Source organism: Oncorhynchus gorbuscha, linkage group LG02 (assembly GCF_021184085.1).
Source record: "Oncorhynchus gorbuscha isolate QuinsamMale2020 ecotype Even-year linkage group LG02, OgorEven_v1.0, whole genome shotgun sequence".
Taxonomy (NCBI): Eukaryota; Metazoa; Chordata; class Actinopteri; order Salmoniformes; family Salmonidae; genus Oncorhynchus; species Oncorhynchus gorbuscha.
In genome coordinates, this window is record NC_060174.1 from 46,079,843 (window position 1) to 46,098,180 (window position 18,338).

At 41.2% G+C, this 18,338-nt stretch overlaps 1 protein-coding gene across 2 annotated transcripts in view; it reads left to right on the forward strand.

The window, feature by feature from the left end:
* Positions 1 to 704: 704 nt before the first annotated feature.
* fgd4a (FYVE, RhoGEF and PH domain containing 4a) overlaps positions 705 to 18,338 on the forward strand; it is a 125,607-nt gene continuing 107,973 nt past the window's right edge. Inside the window, exon 1 of one of the 2 annotated variants that reach the window (XM_046310963.1) lies at positions 705 to 1,037. In XM_046310963.1, coding sequence (XP_046166919.1) covers positions 914 to 1,037 — 124 coding nt within the window. In that variant the 5' untranslated portion in view covers positions 705 to 913. Of the gene's footprint in view, positions 1,038 to 16,123; positions 16,285 to 18,338 lie in introns of those variants that run through there. The other variant, XM_046310981.1, reaches the window with a different exon arrangement.

Genomic DNA, 18,338 nt, shown 5'->3' on the forward strand with positions numbered 1-18,338 from the left:
TTGTTTTTCGAGGGCATGCCCCTATAGCAAAATGTGTCCCCTCCCAAGGTCAGTCGCTCCTATGCCCCTGATGGAGTCCCCCGGAATCTTAACTGAGGTTTAGAAACCCTAATCAGTTAAAAAAAAAGGGACAGAAAGACAGCAATATACTGTATTGGGTTGTCTTGTTTATATTTCTTACTGGCTTAAAACAGTGTAACATCTGTTTCAATAGGAAATAAAACAACTGTCTTGGACTGATATAGGACGTTTGTGCTTCGCTGAGTCTTTTTTCTTCTCAATTATGATAATGATAACCTTATGTCATCCTTCTCATAACAGTTTGCATGTTTTTGAAAAATGTCACCGTATCATTATGGCTGTTTATTGGGCTACAATCAGTAGCACAACCCTGCCCGTCTTCATTGTACAGTAGATTGTATGCAAAACACCTTCCAGGTTCTGTGCTCTATTTTTTAAATACCCTCCCGAAGCTACAATATCTTCATATTGCAATATTGATCCCTTTTAAGTGAAATGATTCTGGTTCCCTTTCTAAAGGGGGAGAGATGGTTCTTCCAATGAGAGCAACAGTGAAACAGGGCGAGATTTAAAACGATCTACTCCAACTCCAAGGTGATTGTACAGAGAGAGATAAGAGATAAGCTGACCGGATGATGATGTTGACCCAGAAAGGCAGAGCAGAGCGCACGCATCGCTCAATAACTTTATTGTGGCACATATCCGGGAAAATAAACCTGCCACGTGATTTTTCAATACGTTTTTTTCTTTCATTTAGCGGTGAATGATAAATAGGATTTAGGAATTCTTTGACCTTAAATGGAATTTTTCTGTAATATGTTGACTGTCAGTTGCACATTTGAATGCGGGATTAATGTTACCGATAGAGCTGCTCGCTCTGTGAATCTTTTCGATGTTGGAAATGTCATCGGAGGATAAGGGCATGGACGACTTCAGACGGGTCGCGTTCCGGAGGAAGTCCCGAACTTTTGACAAGTCGGACATGGAGCCCAAGAAATGGAGCCCAGTGATTTCTGGTGAGTGACTACCGAACCGGTGGCAGTGCGAAGGTGGTGTAAAGGCTGTGTCACGCAAGGGGACAAAAACTCAGGTCCTTAGGTTTGGGTGCAGACAGTGTGGATTGTAATATTTTGTGTAACATGTAATAATGTGTAAATAACACTATAATATTGTCCTGATACTGTGGTGAGGTTTCCTATAATGGTGCATGTGCACATAGCAACTAAAATAGATTGTGTTGCCTGGCTTCATAGTCCAGACTACTGTAACAATCATATCTTGTTAGTTGTATTTGGGGACAGATCGAAATTTACTGGGGGGGGGGGTTGTTTTTTTGAGGGGCATAGGGGAGGGTACTGCGTTTTTCCCTGCTAGTTTTCCCTATAAACAATGGCTTGAATTACTTTTGATATTACCCTAGTAAAGTTTAGAAACGTTTTTAAAGGTTTGGTATGGTGTGGCTATTATTAAGCTTTAGCTGCTTGCTGGCCTATGATATGAAGGCAGTGTGCACCGGCGGGCCAACTGACTCCTACAGTTGAACTTGAAGTGAGGAAAACTGTTTCAGGTCTACCAGAGTTACGCCTATAATCTAACAATATAACGCTTATCGTTCTACAAGGTATTTGGACAGAACATGTACGACATCTTCTGTACGTCTCTATCTGTTTAGTAGGACGCAGTAGCCATCTGACATAAAGAGATGAACGTCAGTGTCATGCCACCTGCATCTCTCTATCTCTCTGGAGTCTAAGTTTCTCTTCCTTTGCAAACCACTGTTCCACGGTCGCCGATGACGTGGATGTTGATTAACTTAAGGCAGACCCTCCGCACCTCTCTGACTCAGAGGGGCTGGGTTGAATGCGGAAGGAACATTTCAGTTGAATGCATTCAGTTGTAGATGTCACGTCTAATCAAGGTGGGTGGAATCAGGCGCAGAGAGCAGATAGCGATATAAAGTTTATTCACCGGTGAACAAAATATACACGGTCAACCCAAATACACACAGGGTGAAATTATCCAACACAGGATAACAGACTAACCGGAGAATAAGAAACACAATAACACCGACAGAAGAAATGAATGACAAAACAATCCCGCACAAAACAAGGGCGGGACAACCTACATTATATACAGACACTAATTAACTAAACAACACACAGGTGAAACCAATCAGACAAAACCAACAGATACACGAAAAGGGATCGGTAGTGGCTAGTAGGACGGTGACGACGACCACCGAGCACCGCCCGAACGGGCAGGAGAGCCAACCTCGGCGGAAGTCGTGACAGTAACTAGGTAAAATTCATTGCATGTGTTTTATGTAATTATAAATATGGCATCAAAATGTTGAAAATCTGAATTCCTCCCAGCTGATCATTGTCTGCAGCCAGCTCTGATCGTAATGTAATGATACAGGCAGGGAGAGTGAGCTCGTCTGTGGTGGTCGGCGAAGACTCAACATTCTGGCCCGTAGCCCTGTGTGGTGTTGACTGTGCCACAAAAGCATGCTGAAGTGGCAAAGTCGATATCCATGTTTATAAGCACAGGGTCGCTACAGTTATCTGTGGTCATAAACATTATTTTGAGTTAATTCTATGAGGGGAGAGGGTGTTACATTTATTTTACTGTAGAAAGGGAGGGACATGTGAAAATAGTTTGGGGGGGTTCACATAATTTTGTTATGACATCTTGAGTTGGACCAGCCCCGCCCCCCGCCCCCCAGTACATTTTGATCTGTCCCTTACTGCTTCACATACCTTTTTTTTTGTCATTGGGTGAACATGATCTATTGAGCCATTGTGAAAGTATGTAATGGCCAACACACCTGTGGTATGTGTTTACATAGTGAAGATTGCATTGCACTAGACTGCCGAACAGTCAGGTAGGAAGTGGAAGGTTACAGACAAGCCCTAACCTGTTGTGTAATTACCTCAATGCCTCAAGGGACAGAATATTTTCCTACTTCAATACAGAACAAAATGCCCACTTTTCACTTGATATGTCAATTCATAGCACATATACAAAAGTTGTTTGCCTATCTAATACCCTGTCCCCTCTTCCACTTCTTTCTTCTTGATCCCTCCTCTTCCTTTTCAACTGTTGACTAATGTTCCTTCTTTCTGTTGCTGGGAGTCCTGGTCAGTGCAGGTAGAGCTGGGGTCTTACAGCTGTGACTGAGGGGTTCTGGGCTTTGCCTTGAACTGAGGGAATAGAAAGGAATCCCCCAGTGACTGTTGTGAGGAACCATGTTGTAAACACACAATACAGTGTTGTGCCTGGGCATGCTACAGGGAGAGAGAGGTGGAACACTGACATGGCCCAGTCTTATCTCTTCCAACCTGGGGAGATTAACTGTGGTTTTGCAAACGACATGGAGCACAGCAAATATTTTATTAAAAGCAGAGGCAACTATAACCTTCCTACCTGCGGATTAAGGAAAACGTTGCCTTTGGGCAATGTCACCTCCAGGATAGAGTAGTGAGGTGACCGTTTAAGACAGTGTCTGTACTAACAGAACTAGCCAAATCAGAAAAGTATTTAGTCAGCCACCAATTGTGCAAGTTTTTTTAAGTGGGAGATGAAAATTACAGGCCTCTCTCATCTTTTTAAGTGGGAGAACTTGCACAATTGGTGGCTGACTAAATACTTTTTTGCCCCACTGTATATATATATACAGTATATATATACAAAAGTATGTGGACACCCCTTCAAATTAGTGGATTTGGCTATTTCATCCACACCTGTTGCTGACAGGTGTATAAAATTGAACACACAGACATGCAATATCCATAGACTATACATAGGTTGCAACACCCACTACTGAGTTCCAAACTGCCTCAGGAAGGAACGTCAGCACAATAACTGTTCGTTGGGAGCTTCATGAAATGGGTTTCCATGGACGAGCAGCCGCACACAAGCCTAAGGTCACCATGCACAATGTCAAGCGTTGGCTGGAGTGGAATAAAGTTAGCCGCCATTGGACTCCGGAGCAGTGGAAACGTGTTCTCTGGAGGGATGAATCACGCTTCACAATCTGGCAGTCCGACGGATGAATCTGGGTTTGGCGGATGCCAGGAGAACACTACCTGCCCGAATGCATAGTGCCAATTGTAAAGTTTGGTGGAGGAATAATGGTCTGGGGCTGTTTTTCATGGTTTGGGCTCCTTAGTTCCAGTGAAGGGAAATCTTAATGCTACAGCATACAATGACATTTTAGACGATTCTGTGCTTCTAACTTTGTGGCAACAGTTTGGGGAAGGCCCTTTCCTGTTTCAGCATGACAATGCCCCCATGCACAAAGCGAGGTCCATACAGAAATGGATTCTCGAGATCGGTGTGGAAGAACTTGACTGGCCTGCACAGAGCCCTGACCTCAACCCCATCGTACACCTTTGGGATGAATTAAAACGCCGACTGCGAGCCAAGCCTAATCGCCCAACATCAGCTCACTAATGTTCTTGTGGCTGAATGGAATGGAAGTCCCCGCAGCAATGTTCCAACATCTAGTGGAATGCTTTCCCAGATGAGTGGAGGCTGTTGTAGCAGCAAAGGAGGGACCAACTCCATATTAATTACCATGAATTTGGAATGAGATGTTCGACGAGCAGTTGTCCACATACCTTTGGACATGTATTGTAACCTTATTACTGATAAGACTGACTTACACTATTTTATCCCTGTAAAATCTGTCATGCAATTTTTCTAGAAATAAACCTGAGCTTGAGCTGAACCACAGTTGTTTGTCTAAGAGGAGAGCATTTGAATTGACTATACTTCATAATTACACATCCTTAACTAGATATTCCTTCCACTTGACATGATACATTGTTGCTCAGCGATTGAGCATTTTGATTATTGCCTGAATATCTGGCTGCAGATGCGTAGGTTGAGCTTCTCATACTGAGCAAGAGAATATTTTTGGAGCAGTGGAGCCTCTTTAACTGTAACTAAGGCCCACTGTTTCCCTTTTCAGTCGTGAATTTGCTGGGTGCTCGTTAGCTCCACAAGAAACCACGACTCACTAGGGCGGAATGGAAGGATTCTTTTTGCTGCATTTGAATTATTTTGTCCTGCTTGTAGAAGAAGGTTCTGGAACGTCATTAAATGTTATTATCAGACTGTATAGACCAGTGTTTCCCAAAACTCTTGTCAGGACCCGGTTACGAACCCGGGTCTCCGGAGTGAGAAACAGTCACTTAACCAACTGAGCCACGAATAGTCGGCAGAACCCAGAAGATGAGGCAGACACAGCAGTACTTGATTTAATGAAGTAAAAAATGAAGTTCTTCAGGAAAACATGTAACTCCACAACCTCAAAAGGAATCCTACAAGAACAAAGGTAATCCTCCAAGACAAAAAAGGTAAATCCACAAGGTGGAAGGTAAAGCACCCAAAGCCTCAAAAGATACTCAAAAAACAAACAAACAAGAACAAAAAAACAGAATTCCACAAGAGAGTCCACCGGGATCAACAAGAGTTCTCAGAGTACTAGGGCTGGGTGCTAACATACAAACACAGAGCAAAGAACAGAGGAAAACAAAGGGTTTAAATACAATCAGGGGAAAGGAGGCACAGGTGCAAATAATAATGGGGATCAAGGGAAAACAAAAGGTCAAAAGGCACAATGGGGGCATCTAGTGACCAAAAACCGGAACAACCCTGGCCAAATCCTGACAACTCTCCTTGAGTACCCCCAGACAGTCCACTTGTTTGATGTGTTCCATAACTAACACAGCTGATTCCAGGGGTGAAAGTAAGCCGGTGTGGTCCGGTACAGCGCCCCGGGAAAATAAAATAGTGGGCCTTCACACTATAATATGTCAGTTTAACTCACATGTAAGTTCAACTCTTGTGTGTTGGCATTTGAGGCATTTTTTCTGAGGGAAAACATCTTCAACCACACCAAGTAGGCCGGGTCTGAAAGTTTTGCCTGGTGGCCTGGTGTTAGTATGAGCCTTCCTCTGAGGCCATAACAAAGGATCTGTCTATGTTCTCTCTGCCCTGGGAAGGAGCGGGGCACCCTGGGATAGCATAGCGGGGCTGGATGAATCAGTGGCTCTGTGTTGTGTTGTTATTGTGGTGGTTGTACTGAGCTGAGTCCTCTGTCTCTCTCACTGACTAACTGGCTTTAATTCACTCTCAATCCCTTGTGTTGCGCAACTCACGCAGTTCATTATAACTATTGAGAGCTTTATTAGTCTGTTCAATTTGCATGTAATAAACATGGGTTATTACCACCTCGTGAATTGTAAGCCATGAATTACAGTGACAGCATTCCTGCAGCTGCATCTCTCTCATAATGGACTAATGTATGAATGGTGTTGTGTCAGAATGAGGAACCCATCTTTAAGTTTCCCACAGAGGCCCTACTGAACAGGCTACATAATAGGCCCCTCTTCTGTACACGATTCACTGACATCATTTTTGGGTGCAGAAAGACCCCCATCGCCATTACATTTACATTACATTTAAGTCATTTAGCAGACGCTCTTATCCAGAGCGACTTACAAATTGGTGCATTCACCTTATGACATCCAGTGGAACAGTCACTTTACAATAGTGCATCTAAATGATTTATATAGTTATTACATAACAATATATTATCATATGCTTTCAATGTTGTATTAAATTGTGGTTTAATTATTTTTTATTATTATTATTTTTAGGGGTTAGATCAGCTTTAATATTGCAGATAGATTGTAGCTTCAATCAATGTAATTGTCTGCATAATTTCAAATCCCCTTAAAATAATTTTTGTAAATATATACAGTACCAGTCAAAAGTTTGGACACACCTACTCATTCAAGGGTTTTTCTTAATTTTTACAATGTTTTACATTGTAGAATAATACTGAAGACATCCACATTATGAAATAACACATATGAAATCATGTAGTAACCAAAAAAGTGTTAAATAAATCAAAATATAGTTTATAAGATTATTCAAAGTAGCAACCCTTTGCTTTGATGACAGCTTTGCACACTCTTGGAATTCTCTCAACCAGCTTTAATTATTTCATATTTAATCATTTATGCCCCCCCAAATTCATATCTAACTTCTTATGGCTTGGGGGCAGTATTTTGACGTCTGGATGACAAGCGTTCCCATAGTAAACTGCCTGTTACTCAGGCCCAGAAGCTAGATTATCCATATAATTGGTAGATTTGGATAGAAAACACTCTAACATTTCTACAACTGTTACAATAATGTCTGTGAGTATAACAGAACTGATATGGCAGGTGAAAACCTGAGGAAAATCCATCCAGGAAGTGAGATTTTTTTTGATGTGGGTAGTTTTCAATTGACTGCCTATAGAGTATCTAATGGGTTAGGACCCAGATTGCAGTTCCTATGGCTTCCACTAGATGTCAACAGTCTTTAGACATTGTTTCAGCCTTGTTTTCTGAAACATTAAGAAGAATGAAACCTTTCTGTCAGTGGACTATAGAATCATGCAGTGATGGTTTGCGCATGCGCGCCCTTCGTTGTTTTTCCTTTCTATTGAATACGCTATTGTCCGGTTGAAATATTATCGATTATTTAGACAATTGACAACCTGAGGATTAACTATGAACATCGTTTGACATGTTTCAACAAACTTTACTGATACTATTAGGATGTATTTGTCTGCATGTTTTGACCATCTTTGAGCCAGTGGATTACTGAACGAAACGCGCCAACAAAATAGAGTTTTTGGAGGGGCTTTATCGAACAAAACAAACATTTATTATGTAGCTGGCTGGGACTCTTGTGACTGCAACCATATGAAGATCTTCAAAGGTAAGTGATTAATTTTGTCGCTATTTCTGACTTTTGTAATTTCTTTACTTGGTTGTAAAATGTTTGTATGCTTTTGTAAGCGGGGCACTGTCCTCAGATAATCGCATGGTATACTTTCGCCATAGAGCCTTTTTGAAATCTGACAAAGCGGCTGGATTAACAAGAAGTTCATCTTTAAGCCGACGTATAACACTTGTATTTTTTATGAATGTTTATTATGACTATTTCTGTATTTTGAATTTTGAATCTCCAAAATGTAAATATTCCAGGCATTCATATTACTATAAACTTCAGTCGTACTTTATCAAAGGCCTTTTCAAAGTTAGCTACGAATACCAGGCCTGGTTTCCCAGATTTTTCATATGGATCTTTGTATTTACCACTTGGATCCTGTATCTGAAATGATGAAATCAGACCTTCTTGTTGAGTGTCTGATAATCTACAATTTATATCGGTGTGATTAAAACATGCTAATAACGGTCTTCTGAATTATATCAAAAAAGGTTTGGTATACCTCCACTGGTATGTCATCCAGCCCCGGAAATCTTCCCGAACATAAAGGCTTTAATCGCATCAATAAGTTCCTCCTCTGTAATTTGGCCTTCACATGAGCCTTTCTGTACTGCTGTTTATTTTACATTATTGATAGACAAAAAATCCACACAACTAACTTCGGTTAGTGGAGATGGAGGAGACTGAAACGAAAACATATGCTTAAAGTACTTTACTTCCTCTTTCAAAATATTGTTTGGTTGAATCATGGTTGACTTTCATAAATACTTTTTGGTTTCTATGTTGAATTTATGAAATAATATATTACACTTGATCTTTCTTGAATAAGTTCCTCCATTTCTTTTAGTTTTTCCTCTAACGTATTCTGTGCCTCTATGGTACAGTTCTTTATGCTATCTATCTGTACTGTTAGTCCTTCCATTTTGACCTAAATTGCTTAAGTAAGTAAGTACTGAACTTCATGGCCTCTAACGGAACATTTAAATGGTCCCATACAATACGCTTGCAATGTTGCTTTGATTATTGCTTGAACATTCGCTAAGATTAGATTTGGTTATGATATTTTTAAAATACCTGTTTTGGATACAGCTCATTGAAAGAGACTGGGAGCAAAGCTAGCCAAAGGTCCATTTTACTGGTTGAAGTTGACGTGTTTAAAAAAAAAGTATAATGCAGTTGATTTGCGACGATGACACAAGCATTCTATTAAGCAGGACGTTCCTACGAGCCTTAAAATCCACTCATAATCCAAAAGTAGTGTGAAATGCATTCATAAGCAATGTGAAAAACAATTTTGCTTGTGGTCTATGAGAACTCTTGTGTTCTGCAACCAAATTGTGTACATCGCCCTCAAGCGGCAATGTTTGCAAAAACAACAACATACTAATACACTGTCACTGGTGGCTTATCCATTGAAAGTGTCATCCTATAAATACCTAGGTATTTGGCTGGATGACAAGTTGTCCTTTAAAGTTCATGTGGATAATCTTGTGACAAAGCTTAAATTGAAATTGGGTTTTTATTTTCAAAATAAGGCTTGCTTCCCGCTTATGGCTAGAAAGAAGCTTGTTCAGGACACTTTTCTCTCTGTAATTGATTATGGTGACTTGTTGTATATGCATGCAACCTCCTCCGTCTTACAGAGACTGGACTCTGTTTATCATGCATCATTGCACTTTATTACAAATGCCAAGTCACTCACCCACCATTGCACATTGTACCAAATGGTGGGTTGGACCTCACTTTATATGCGCAGAAAGATACTTTTGTATGTGTTCATCTACAAAGCCCTTTTTGGTTAACTCGCTCTTTACCTGTGTAGTCTGGTCTCCTTCACCACCAGCAGTTACCATACCCGGTCTGCTAGGTGGTTGCTACTTAAAGTCCCCAGGACATTCACAGTGTTAGGCAAGACTGCCTTCTCTTCTTGTGCACCAGACACATGGAATAATCTACGATCCATGTTTCATCTAGATATGTTAGTGCCACTGAATGAATGTAGAATATTGATGGGAGACTCTGTTACGGAGTGTAAATGCTTTTTTTAGGCTGGATCATGTTGTTGTATTGTACTGTATGTTTTAATTATGTCATATATTGATTGTTGCTGCCTTCTTGGCCAGGCCTCCCTTGAAAAAGAGACTCTGGGTCTCAATTGGCTTTTCCTGGTTAAATAAAGGTTAAATAAAAAAAATAAAAAAACGAATGTACACTCTGTGATCTCTGTGCTTTCTGTTTTGGTGTTCTCTCTCTGCACTTCTGCTTTTGTATGAGCATATGACTGTACATAAACACCTGATAGCCCACACCATGAGCTTAGAGTCAAAGCGAGACTACATTGATCTTCATCGTTTTCTTCGTCAGACCTTGCAAGCTTGTTCAAAATATTCACCCAAAGGTCAAATGTTTTTACCCTCCACAAAGTCAATTCAGGTTTTATGGGAGTGTTCTCTTATTAATAATATTCAGAAAAGTACCTCATACCAACTGTAAAATATGGTGGTGGATCTTTGATGTTATGGGGCTATTTGCTTCCACTGCTCCTGGGCCCAGCACGACTCAAAACTATCTTTTGATATTTTTTTCATTAGTCCACTGTTGATACAGTCCCAACATATTTTGAGTGTCAGAAGTCAAGTTTTCAAGATATTGGACTTTCAGTAAGCAAAGTGTCACTTGCCACATCATCATTATGATGCAAAATGCATCATATGATGAAAAACAGCTTGTTTTGATCTATATATTTTTGAAACAGTAAAATATTCACATTTACAGCACTTTTATGAGCATTTCAAACATAATCCATTAATTATATTCTTGTTACCAATCACATGTGTTTTTTTACCAATCACAAGTGGTCGCTGCCCCTAACGCCCCAATGGGTGGGCGGCCGCTGGCGAAGATGAAGTATATCTAGGATCTGGAAAGATTCTATTTGGAGGAAGGGTCTAAGATCCTCCCAATGTGTTCTCCAATCTCATAAAACATTTTAGAAATTGGTTCATTGCTGTTATCTTCGCAAGGGTAGGGTGCCGGAGTATTGAAAACAAGGGTGCAAATAATTGTTACCGCTACCTTCCTTTAGATTGTTTTAAATGACTTGTTAAACAAAATATTTTTATCTGGACAATTGTATTAGTATATAGTAATATACTTAATTATTTTTGCATTTAAAAAAAATGTTTTAGTTTTTATTTAACCTTTATTAGCCAGGAAGGGCTCATTGAGATTTCAAATCTCTTTTTCAAGAGCGTCCTAACCAAGACAGACAGCACCAAGTCATTACACAATTATAGATAGACAACATGAAAAACTACAAGTAATCTAGTAAAAACCATAGAATTCACAAGAGTATCACAAAATCATAAAACAGCAAATTAAAAACAGACAGGTCAGGGAATCAGTCTCAAAATCCTTCATCGGTGATTTCAAAACACCAATATGGACAAGTTCTTCCAGTTTAAAAGTATTTTGTAAGGCATTCCAAGCCGATGGCGCAGAGTACATAAAAGCCCTTTTACCAAATTCAATTCGGACATTTGGAACAGTTCGTCCTGCGAACGAAGAGAGTACCCACCACATTTCTGAACAATAAAAATGCCCAAATGAAATGGTAGTAAACCCCAAATGGCTTTGTAAATAAAGGTGTACCAGTGACTGAACCTAGAGGGACTAGAGAAGGCCAGCCAACCCTGGTATACAAAGTGCAGTGGTGCATAGGGGTTTTGCAGTTTAAAATAAATCGCAATGCTCAATGGTAAAGGGTGTCAATTGATCTCAAACACTGAGCGGAAGCATTCATATATAACATATCCCCATAGTCTAGTAAAGGCATAGATGTAGTTGATACTTGCCTCCTTCTAGCTTCAAAAGAAAAGCAGAAAAGCCTTATTCCTAAAATAAAATCCCAACATCAGCTTCAATTGTTTTGTAAGTTGTTGAATTTGCAATTTAAAAGAGAGGCCGTCATCAATTAAAATTCCAAGTTATTTATATGAGGTTACAGGCTCAATCTCATTGCCCTGTCAGGTAGTAATAGGTGAAAGGTTCAGAGGTCTATTTATTTCATTAGAAAACAACATTAGTTTAGTTTTGTCAGTGTTGGGGATAAGCTTAAATTGACACAAGGTATGTTGAACAGTATAAAAGCAGTTTACAAGTTCTGGAAAGCTTTTGTGAGAGACGATGCACAACAATAAATAACAGTATCATCAGCATAAAAGTGAAGCTGTGCATTCTGCACATTTTTGCCTAAATTATTTATATAAATAGCGAATAAGAGAGGACCAAGTACAGTGCCCTGGGGCACACCATTACAGACAGACAATTTAACAGACATGAGCCCATGAAATTGAGTGCACTGAGTTCTATAAAAACAGATAGTTAGCAAACCATGCAACTGCATGCTCTGAAAGACCTACACTCGAAAATCTCTGCCACAGTATAGCATGATCAACTGTATCAAAAGCCTTAGAGAGATCAATAAAAAGTGAGAAGCAGTGCTGTTTTTTGACAAGGGCTTCAGTGATATCATTTAAAACCTTCATGGCTGCTGTAATTGTGCTATGCTTCTTCTTGGAGCCCAACATTGATACATTGATGGTACATTGATACCACCAATGTATCAATGTACCATCAATGTATATACAATTGAAGTTGGAATTTTACATACACCTAAGCCAACTACATTTAAACTCAGTTTTTCACAATTCCTGACATTTAATCCCAGTAACAATTCCCTGTCTTAGGTCAGTTAGGATCACCACTTTATTTTAAGAATGTGAAATGTCAGAATAATAGTAGAGAGAATGATTTATTTCAGCTTTTATTTCTTTCATCAAATTCCCAATGGGTCAGAATTTTACATACACTCAATTAGTATTTTGTAACATTGCCTTTAAATTGTTTAACTTGGGTCAAATGTTTCTGGTAGCTTTCCACAAGCTTCCCACAATAAGTTGGGTGAATTTTGGCCCATTCCTCCTGACAGAGCTGGTTTAACTGAGTCAGGTTTGTAAGGCTCCTTGCTCGCACACACTTTTTCAGTTCTATCCACAAATGTTCTAAAGGATTGAGGTCAGGGCTTTGTAATGGCCACTCCAATGCCTTGACTTTGTCGTCCTTAAGCCATTTTGCCACAATTTTGGAAGTATGCTTGGGGTCATTGTCCATTTGGAAGACCCATTTGCGACCAAGCTTTAACTTCCTGGCTGATGTCTTGAGACGTTACTTCAATATATCCACATCAATTTCCTTCTCATGATACCATCAATTTTGTGAAGTGCACCAGTCCCTCCTGCAGCAAAGCATCTATTTTGTGAAGTGCACCAGTCCCTCCTGCAGCAAAGCACTCCCACAACGTGTTGCTGCCACCCCCGTGCTTCACGGTTGGGATGGTGCTCTTCGGCTTGCAAGCCTCCCCCTTTTTCCTCCTATGGTCATTATGGCCAAACAGTTCTATTTTTGTTTCATCAGAGGACATTTCTCGAAAAAGTACGATCTTTGTCCCCATGTGCAGTTGCAAACCGTAGTCTGGCTTTTTTATGGTGGTTTTGGAGCAGTGGCTTCTTCCGTGCTGAGCGGCCTTTCAGGATATGTCGATATAGGACTTGTTTTACTGTGGATATAGATACTTTTGTACCTGGTTCCTTCAGCATCTTCACAAGGTCCTTTGCTGTTGTTCTGGGATTGATTTGCACTTTTCGCACCAAAGTACATTAATTTCTAGGAGACAGCGTCTCCTTCCGGAGCACTATGACGGCTGCGTGGTCCCATGGTGTTTATACTTGGGTACTATTGTTTGTACCGATGAACGTTATACCCTCAGGGGTTTGGAAATTGCTCCCAAGGATGAACCAGACTTTTTTTTTCTGATGTCTTGGCTGATTTTTTTGATTTTCCCATGATGTCAAGCAAAGAGGCACTGAGTTTGGAGGTAGGCCTTGAAATACATCCACAGTTACACCTCCAATTGACTCAAATGATGTCAATTAGCCTATCAGAAGCTTCTAAAGCCATGCAATACTTTTCTGGAACTTTCCAAGCTGTTTAAAGGCACAGTCAACTTAGTGTATGTAAACTTCTGAGCTAATACAGTGAATTATAAAAGAAATAATCTGTCTGTAAACAATTGTTGGAAAAATGACTTGTGTCATGCACAAAGTAGATGTCCTAACCGACTTGTCAAAATTATAGTTTGTTAACAAGAAATTTGTGGAGTGGTTGAAAAACAAGTTTTAATGACTTCAACCTAAGTGTATGTAAACTTCCGACTTCAACTGTAAAACATATTTTAGCTGTTCACTCACAAGGGTCTCAAGTATTTTCACCAAGGGTGACAGCTTTGAGATTGGCCTATAATTATTTAAAAGAGTTGAATGTCCCCCTTTTAAAAGGGGTAGGACAAATGCTGATTTCCAGATCTTTGGAATTTCATTACATTCCAGGGTTAGATTGAACAGATATGTAAGTGGTTCAGCTATGAAATCAGCTGCCAGATTTAAAAAGCAGGGATCAAGAAGATCAGGACCTGCAGGCTTTCTCTGATCTAAGGCTTTGTTTTTTATGTACCTCCTGTGCTGAGATTATTCTAACTCTCGGAATGTAACAGTGCATTTCTATGGAAGATACAGGTATGTGACAGCCTTGCTTTAACCTTTGAATATTAACAATTCCAGTTCCCAACAACTCCACTAGATGGCAGTGAAAGCTCACAAAAATGTCTGAGATGAAATGCCTTTGATAAAAAGCAGTTGTGGGGAGTCTGCAACCACTGGTGTTTCATGGCCAATTTCTGGTACTGTAATAAAGCAAATTATATAATACAATTGATTATATTTTGTTTCCCCCTGTTTGTTCTAATAGTAGATGTAGAAAAGGAAACGTTCCTATGGTTTCCCTTATTTTCCCATGACATTATCTTTTAGTCATTTACAAGACACTCTTATCCAGTGCAACTTACAGTAGTGCGTGTGCATACATTTTCTGTCCTTGCATTATATCCACTCATCTGACTTCATCTGGCCAACGACTTGTTTTCTACAGATAATGTGAAGTTGGCAGTGCAGCCTCAGCGTTGTTTTCCTTTATCCAGGATGTGAATGGTCAATTTGATTTAATAGGTTTTTGTCTCACATTATCAGACGTGTTTGCCTGTAAGTGTTTTTCTCGAGCCTAATGGGTAATACGGTTAGGGAAATGTCAAGGTCACTCACTCTTTTGTTATGGTACAGCTATTTTTCCGTCTGTAAGGGAGTGCACCACCACACACACACACTACCGTCCTCATTCTGGGAAGACGGGGCATTCCTTTCTCAGGCCTATGGGGAAAACAATGAGGAGGTGGAGGGAAACAGCTCATTTTAGTGTGTTTGTACAGAAACGTGTGTATGAGTTTGTCTGGACCGGAGGGAAGGGAAAGGGTCCGATGACACACTTCCTGCAGTATTCCCCCCACCTGCCCAAAGAGCTCTCTGTCTGTTTCAGTCCTCACACCCACGTGAACATTCAAGGCCACTGTGTTTTCCAACTCAATGGGGTTGTTTCTTTCAACCAGAAAGCTTCCAGACCCCTCATACAATTAAGCCGTCAAATCCACTAAGTTGAGGTAAGGGAAATCTCTGATACGAGAGACTTTACTGTCCAAAAGTCCACTGATCCGAGACCAGCCCAAACCCATGCCTGCCCATGCCTGCCTAGCTGGCTCAGTCACAATACCTGTTTTTTATTTCCGTGCAACGGCCGGTGCTTCCAGAATTTAGTGTGTCGTTTCACACATGGCTGACTGCGTGCTGCCAGACTCTCCAGTCCAGTCCACAGTGGACCTAAAGAAACATAACGGGAAACGGAGACCACCCCATCCTTCCTGTATAGGCCTACTACTGCTGTCCCCCCAGCTCTCTCTCCAGCTCACCCCAGCACAGAGAGCTCCTTAGGCCCATCCATTGTTCAGCTGGTGGAGAGAGAAGGAGGAGGGGGAAAGCGAGGGAGGAAGGTGTATTTCAGGCCACCGTTCATGTGCAGGAAGTGTGGCCTCAGCCCCAGTGTCAGATGTACTTTTCCTGCCTCTCTGGTTCTCTGGCTCTGCATGCCTCATTCTCTATTTCTCTGACTGCCTGTTCGCCCACCGAACTGTCCCAGTGGTCAGCCCTACCGACCGGACAGGGAGACTGGATGGACTGCCTGGCCAGCGGCTACCGCAGGTCCCAATCGCTGCGCCGCCGCGTCTCCTCGGGTAGGTGACCGTTAGGAGGGGACCTGGTAGTTACAGGAGTAGAACACACCATGCTGTGACACAGTGACACTCACCAAAAGATACAGGGGACCACCAAGGCCATGCGATGACCTTAGTCTCGAACCTTCCGAGGATGAAATTGAATGATTTTGAATAGTGTTCTCTAAAGATAAGGCGTTGACTTTGGATGTTGAAAATGAACCGACGTCGCAAGTATTGGTTTTGGAGACGGAAAGGTAAAGCTGTTTCTGATGTTAAGATGTGGAGAATTTGACTGTGTTACTGTAGGATTGGCGTCGATGGTTGCAGTTAGGCAAATGACCACAGTGGCAGAGGGATGTAGCCTTATCTGTGTATCTGTTTAAGCTGGCCCCATACTGTAGAGTAGACTATATACAATCGAACAGAGTACAGGTATGACATAAGTCAATAAGTGAAAGTGTGTGAGAGAACAAGGGAAGGTGTGCAAATTGTGAATTGAATGTAACAATTTCAACCCTCTTCGTGATCCAGTCGAAACCTCAGCCTCAAGCTCTCTAGTGTCTCTCCTAAGCCTGGGATCCACACAAACCCTGCCACCCACACAGCCGTCTTAGGAGCATGCCAACCCCTCTCCCCCAGCCCCAATGCCCTCTATCCTGCCCCCCATTAACTGAGATGCCATGCAGCTAATCTGTATTCTCTACCAGTAAGAGCTCCATTTTCTGAATGTTATCTTTGGCTGTGCTCCCAGACGTCAGCTGCTCGGTTTATATTACAGCTCAATGAGCATATATTTTGTTAAAAGTGACATATTGTGTACCATAAACAGGAGCAAATCATAAGAGGTTACTGAGGGACAGAGAAAGTAATTAGGAGATGTATGCTGCCTCCGGTGTACCAGACATCTAGCTCTGTGTGATTTCATCTCGTAAGTGAAGGGATGTGTATGATTATTTATGCAACTAACAAGTATTTCATCCAATATTACATGACCTTTTATATATATATATATATATATATACTGCAATAGACAACAGCTATAAGACCACAACTATAGAAGATTCAGTCTCATGGTTGGGATACATAGCATTGCTGTCAAGGACCAGGACTGGTGTTGTAGAGAGTGAGTGCACTTATAGTTACCAGCCTGGGAAAAAAAGTATGTTTTGTTCTCTGAGTCCTGGGAACCGTCCCCTCTCTCAAGTCCCTGTAACAACCACTCTGTCCTTTTGGCAAAATCCCCGATGGCCCATTACCCAATTTTGTGTGTGTGTGTGTGTGTGTGTGTGTGTGTGTGTGTGTGTGTGTGTGTGTGTGTGTGTGTGTGTGTGTGTGTGTGTGTGTGTGTGTGTGTGTGTGTGTGTGTGTGTGTGTGTGTGTGTGTGTGTGTGTGTGTGTGTGTGTGTGTGTGTGTGTGTGTGTGTGCGCGTGTAACTCTCCCTCTGTTCATAGTAGAAGAGAGGAAAGTGTGAAGCATGCTTTCTTTCTGTGGGCCAGCAGGAAGGAAAAGGCTGGGAGAAGCAGGACTTGCTCCTTTCACCACACTCATTGTTACAATGTGGGGAGGGTCACATGAGAGAGAACGGGAAACACTAAACACAGCCTAGATATATGGTTACTAGGATGTGCTATAGGAGGACGGTCTCATCATAATGGATGGAAATGAATAAATGGAACGGAATTAAACATGGTTAAATAAAGGTTCAATTTAAAAAATAAAAAGTGGTTTCCATATGTTTCATGTGTTTGATACCGTTCCATTTATTCCATTCCAGCCATTAAAATGAGCCCTTCCTCCCACCAGCCTAGATCCTATCTGAAGCTTTGTTGTGTGCACTCGTGTTGTTTTGAGCCTATAGCTGCAAAACCTCAGCTTGTCTACCTGTGGCAGAACAAGTCTAGTGAGATACTGTAGCGTTACCAATAAAGGTCAATGTTTAGCACCGCAATAGTCTCTCTGAGAGCGGTTGTTATTGTATCTCTGATGTTCCTGGTCTCTCTCTCTCTCTCTCTCTCTCTCTCTCTCTCTCTCTCTCTCTCTCTCTCTCTCTCTCTCTTACTCTCTCACTCTCTCACTCTCCATTGATCCACAGCATTCCTCCCAGTGTGCCTGAGCACTGACATCATCCTTCGATCACATTACTGAGCACACTGACAGGAGTTGCATGCTCTCACAAACACAACATTATGGAAATGCACATCTTTTTCCAAACACACACCTGCCGTGGTGGGATTAGTGTGTTTCACTGCTGTTTGTGTGGTTTGTGTGTGTGTGGAGTGGTGTCCATCAGATGGTGTGTGAAACTGT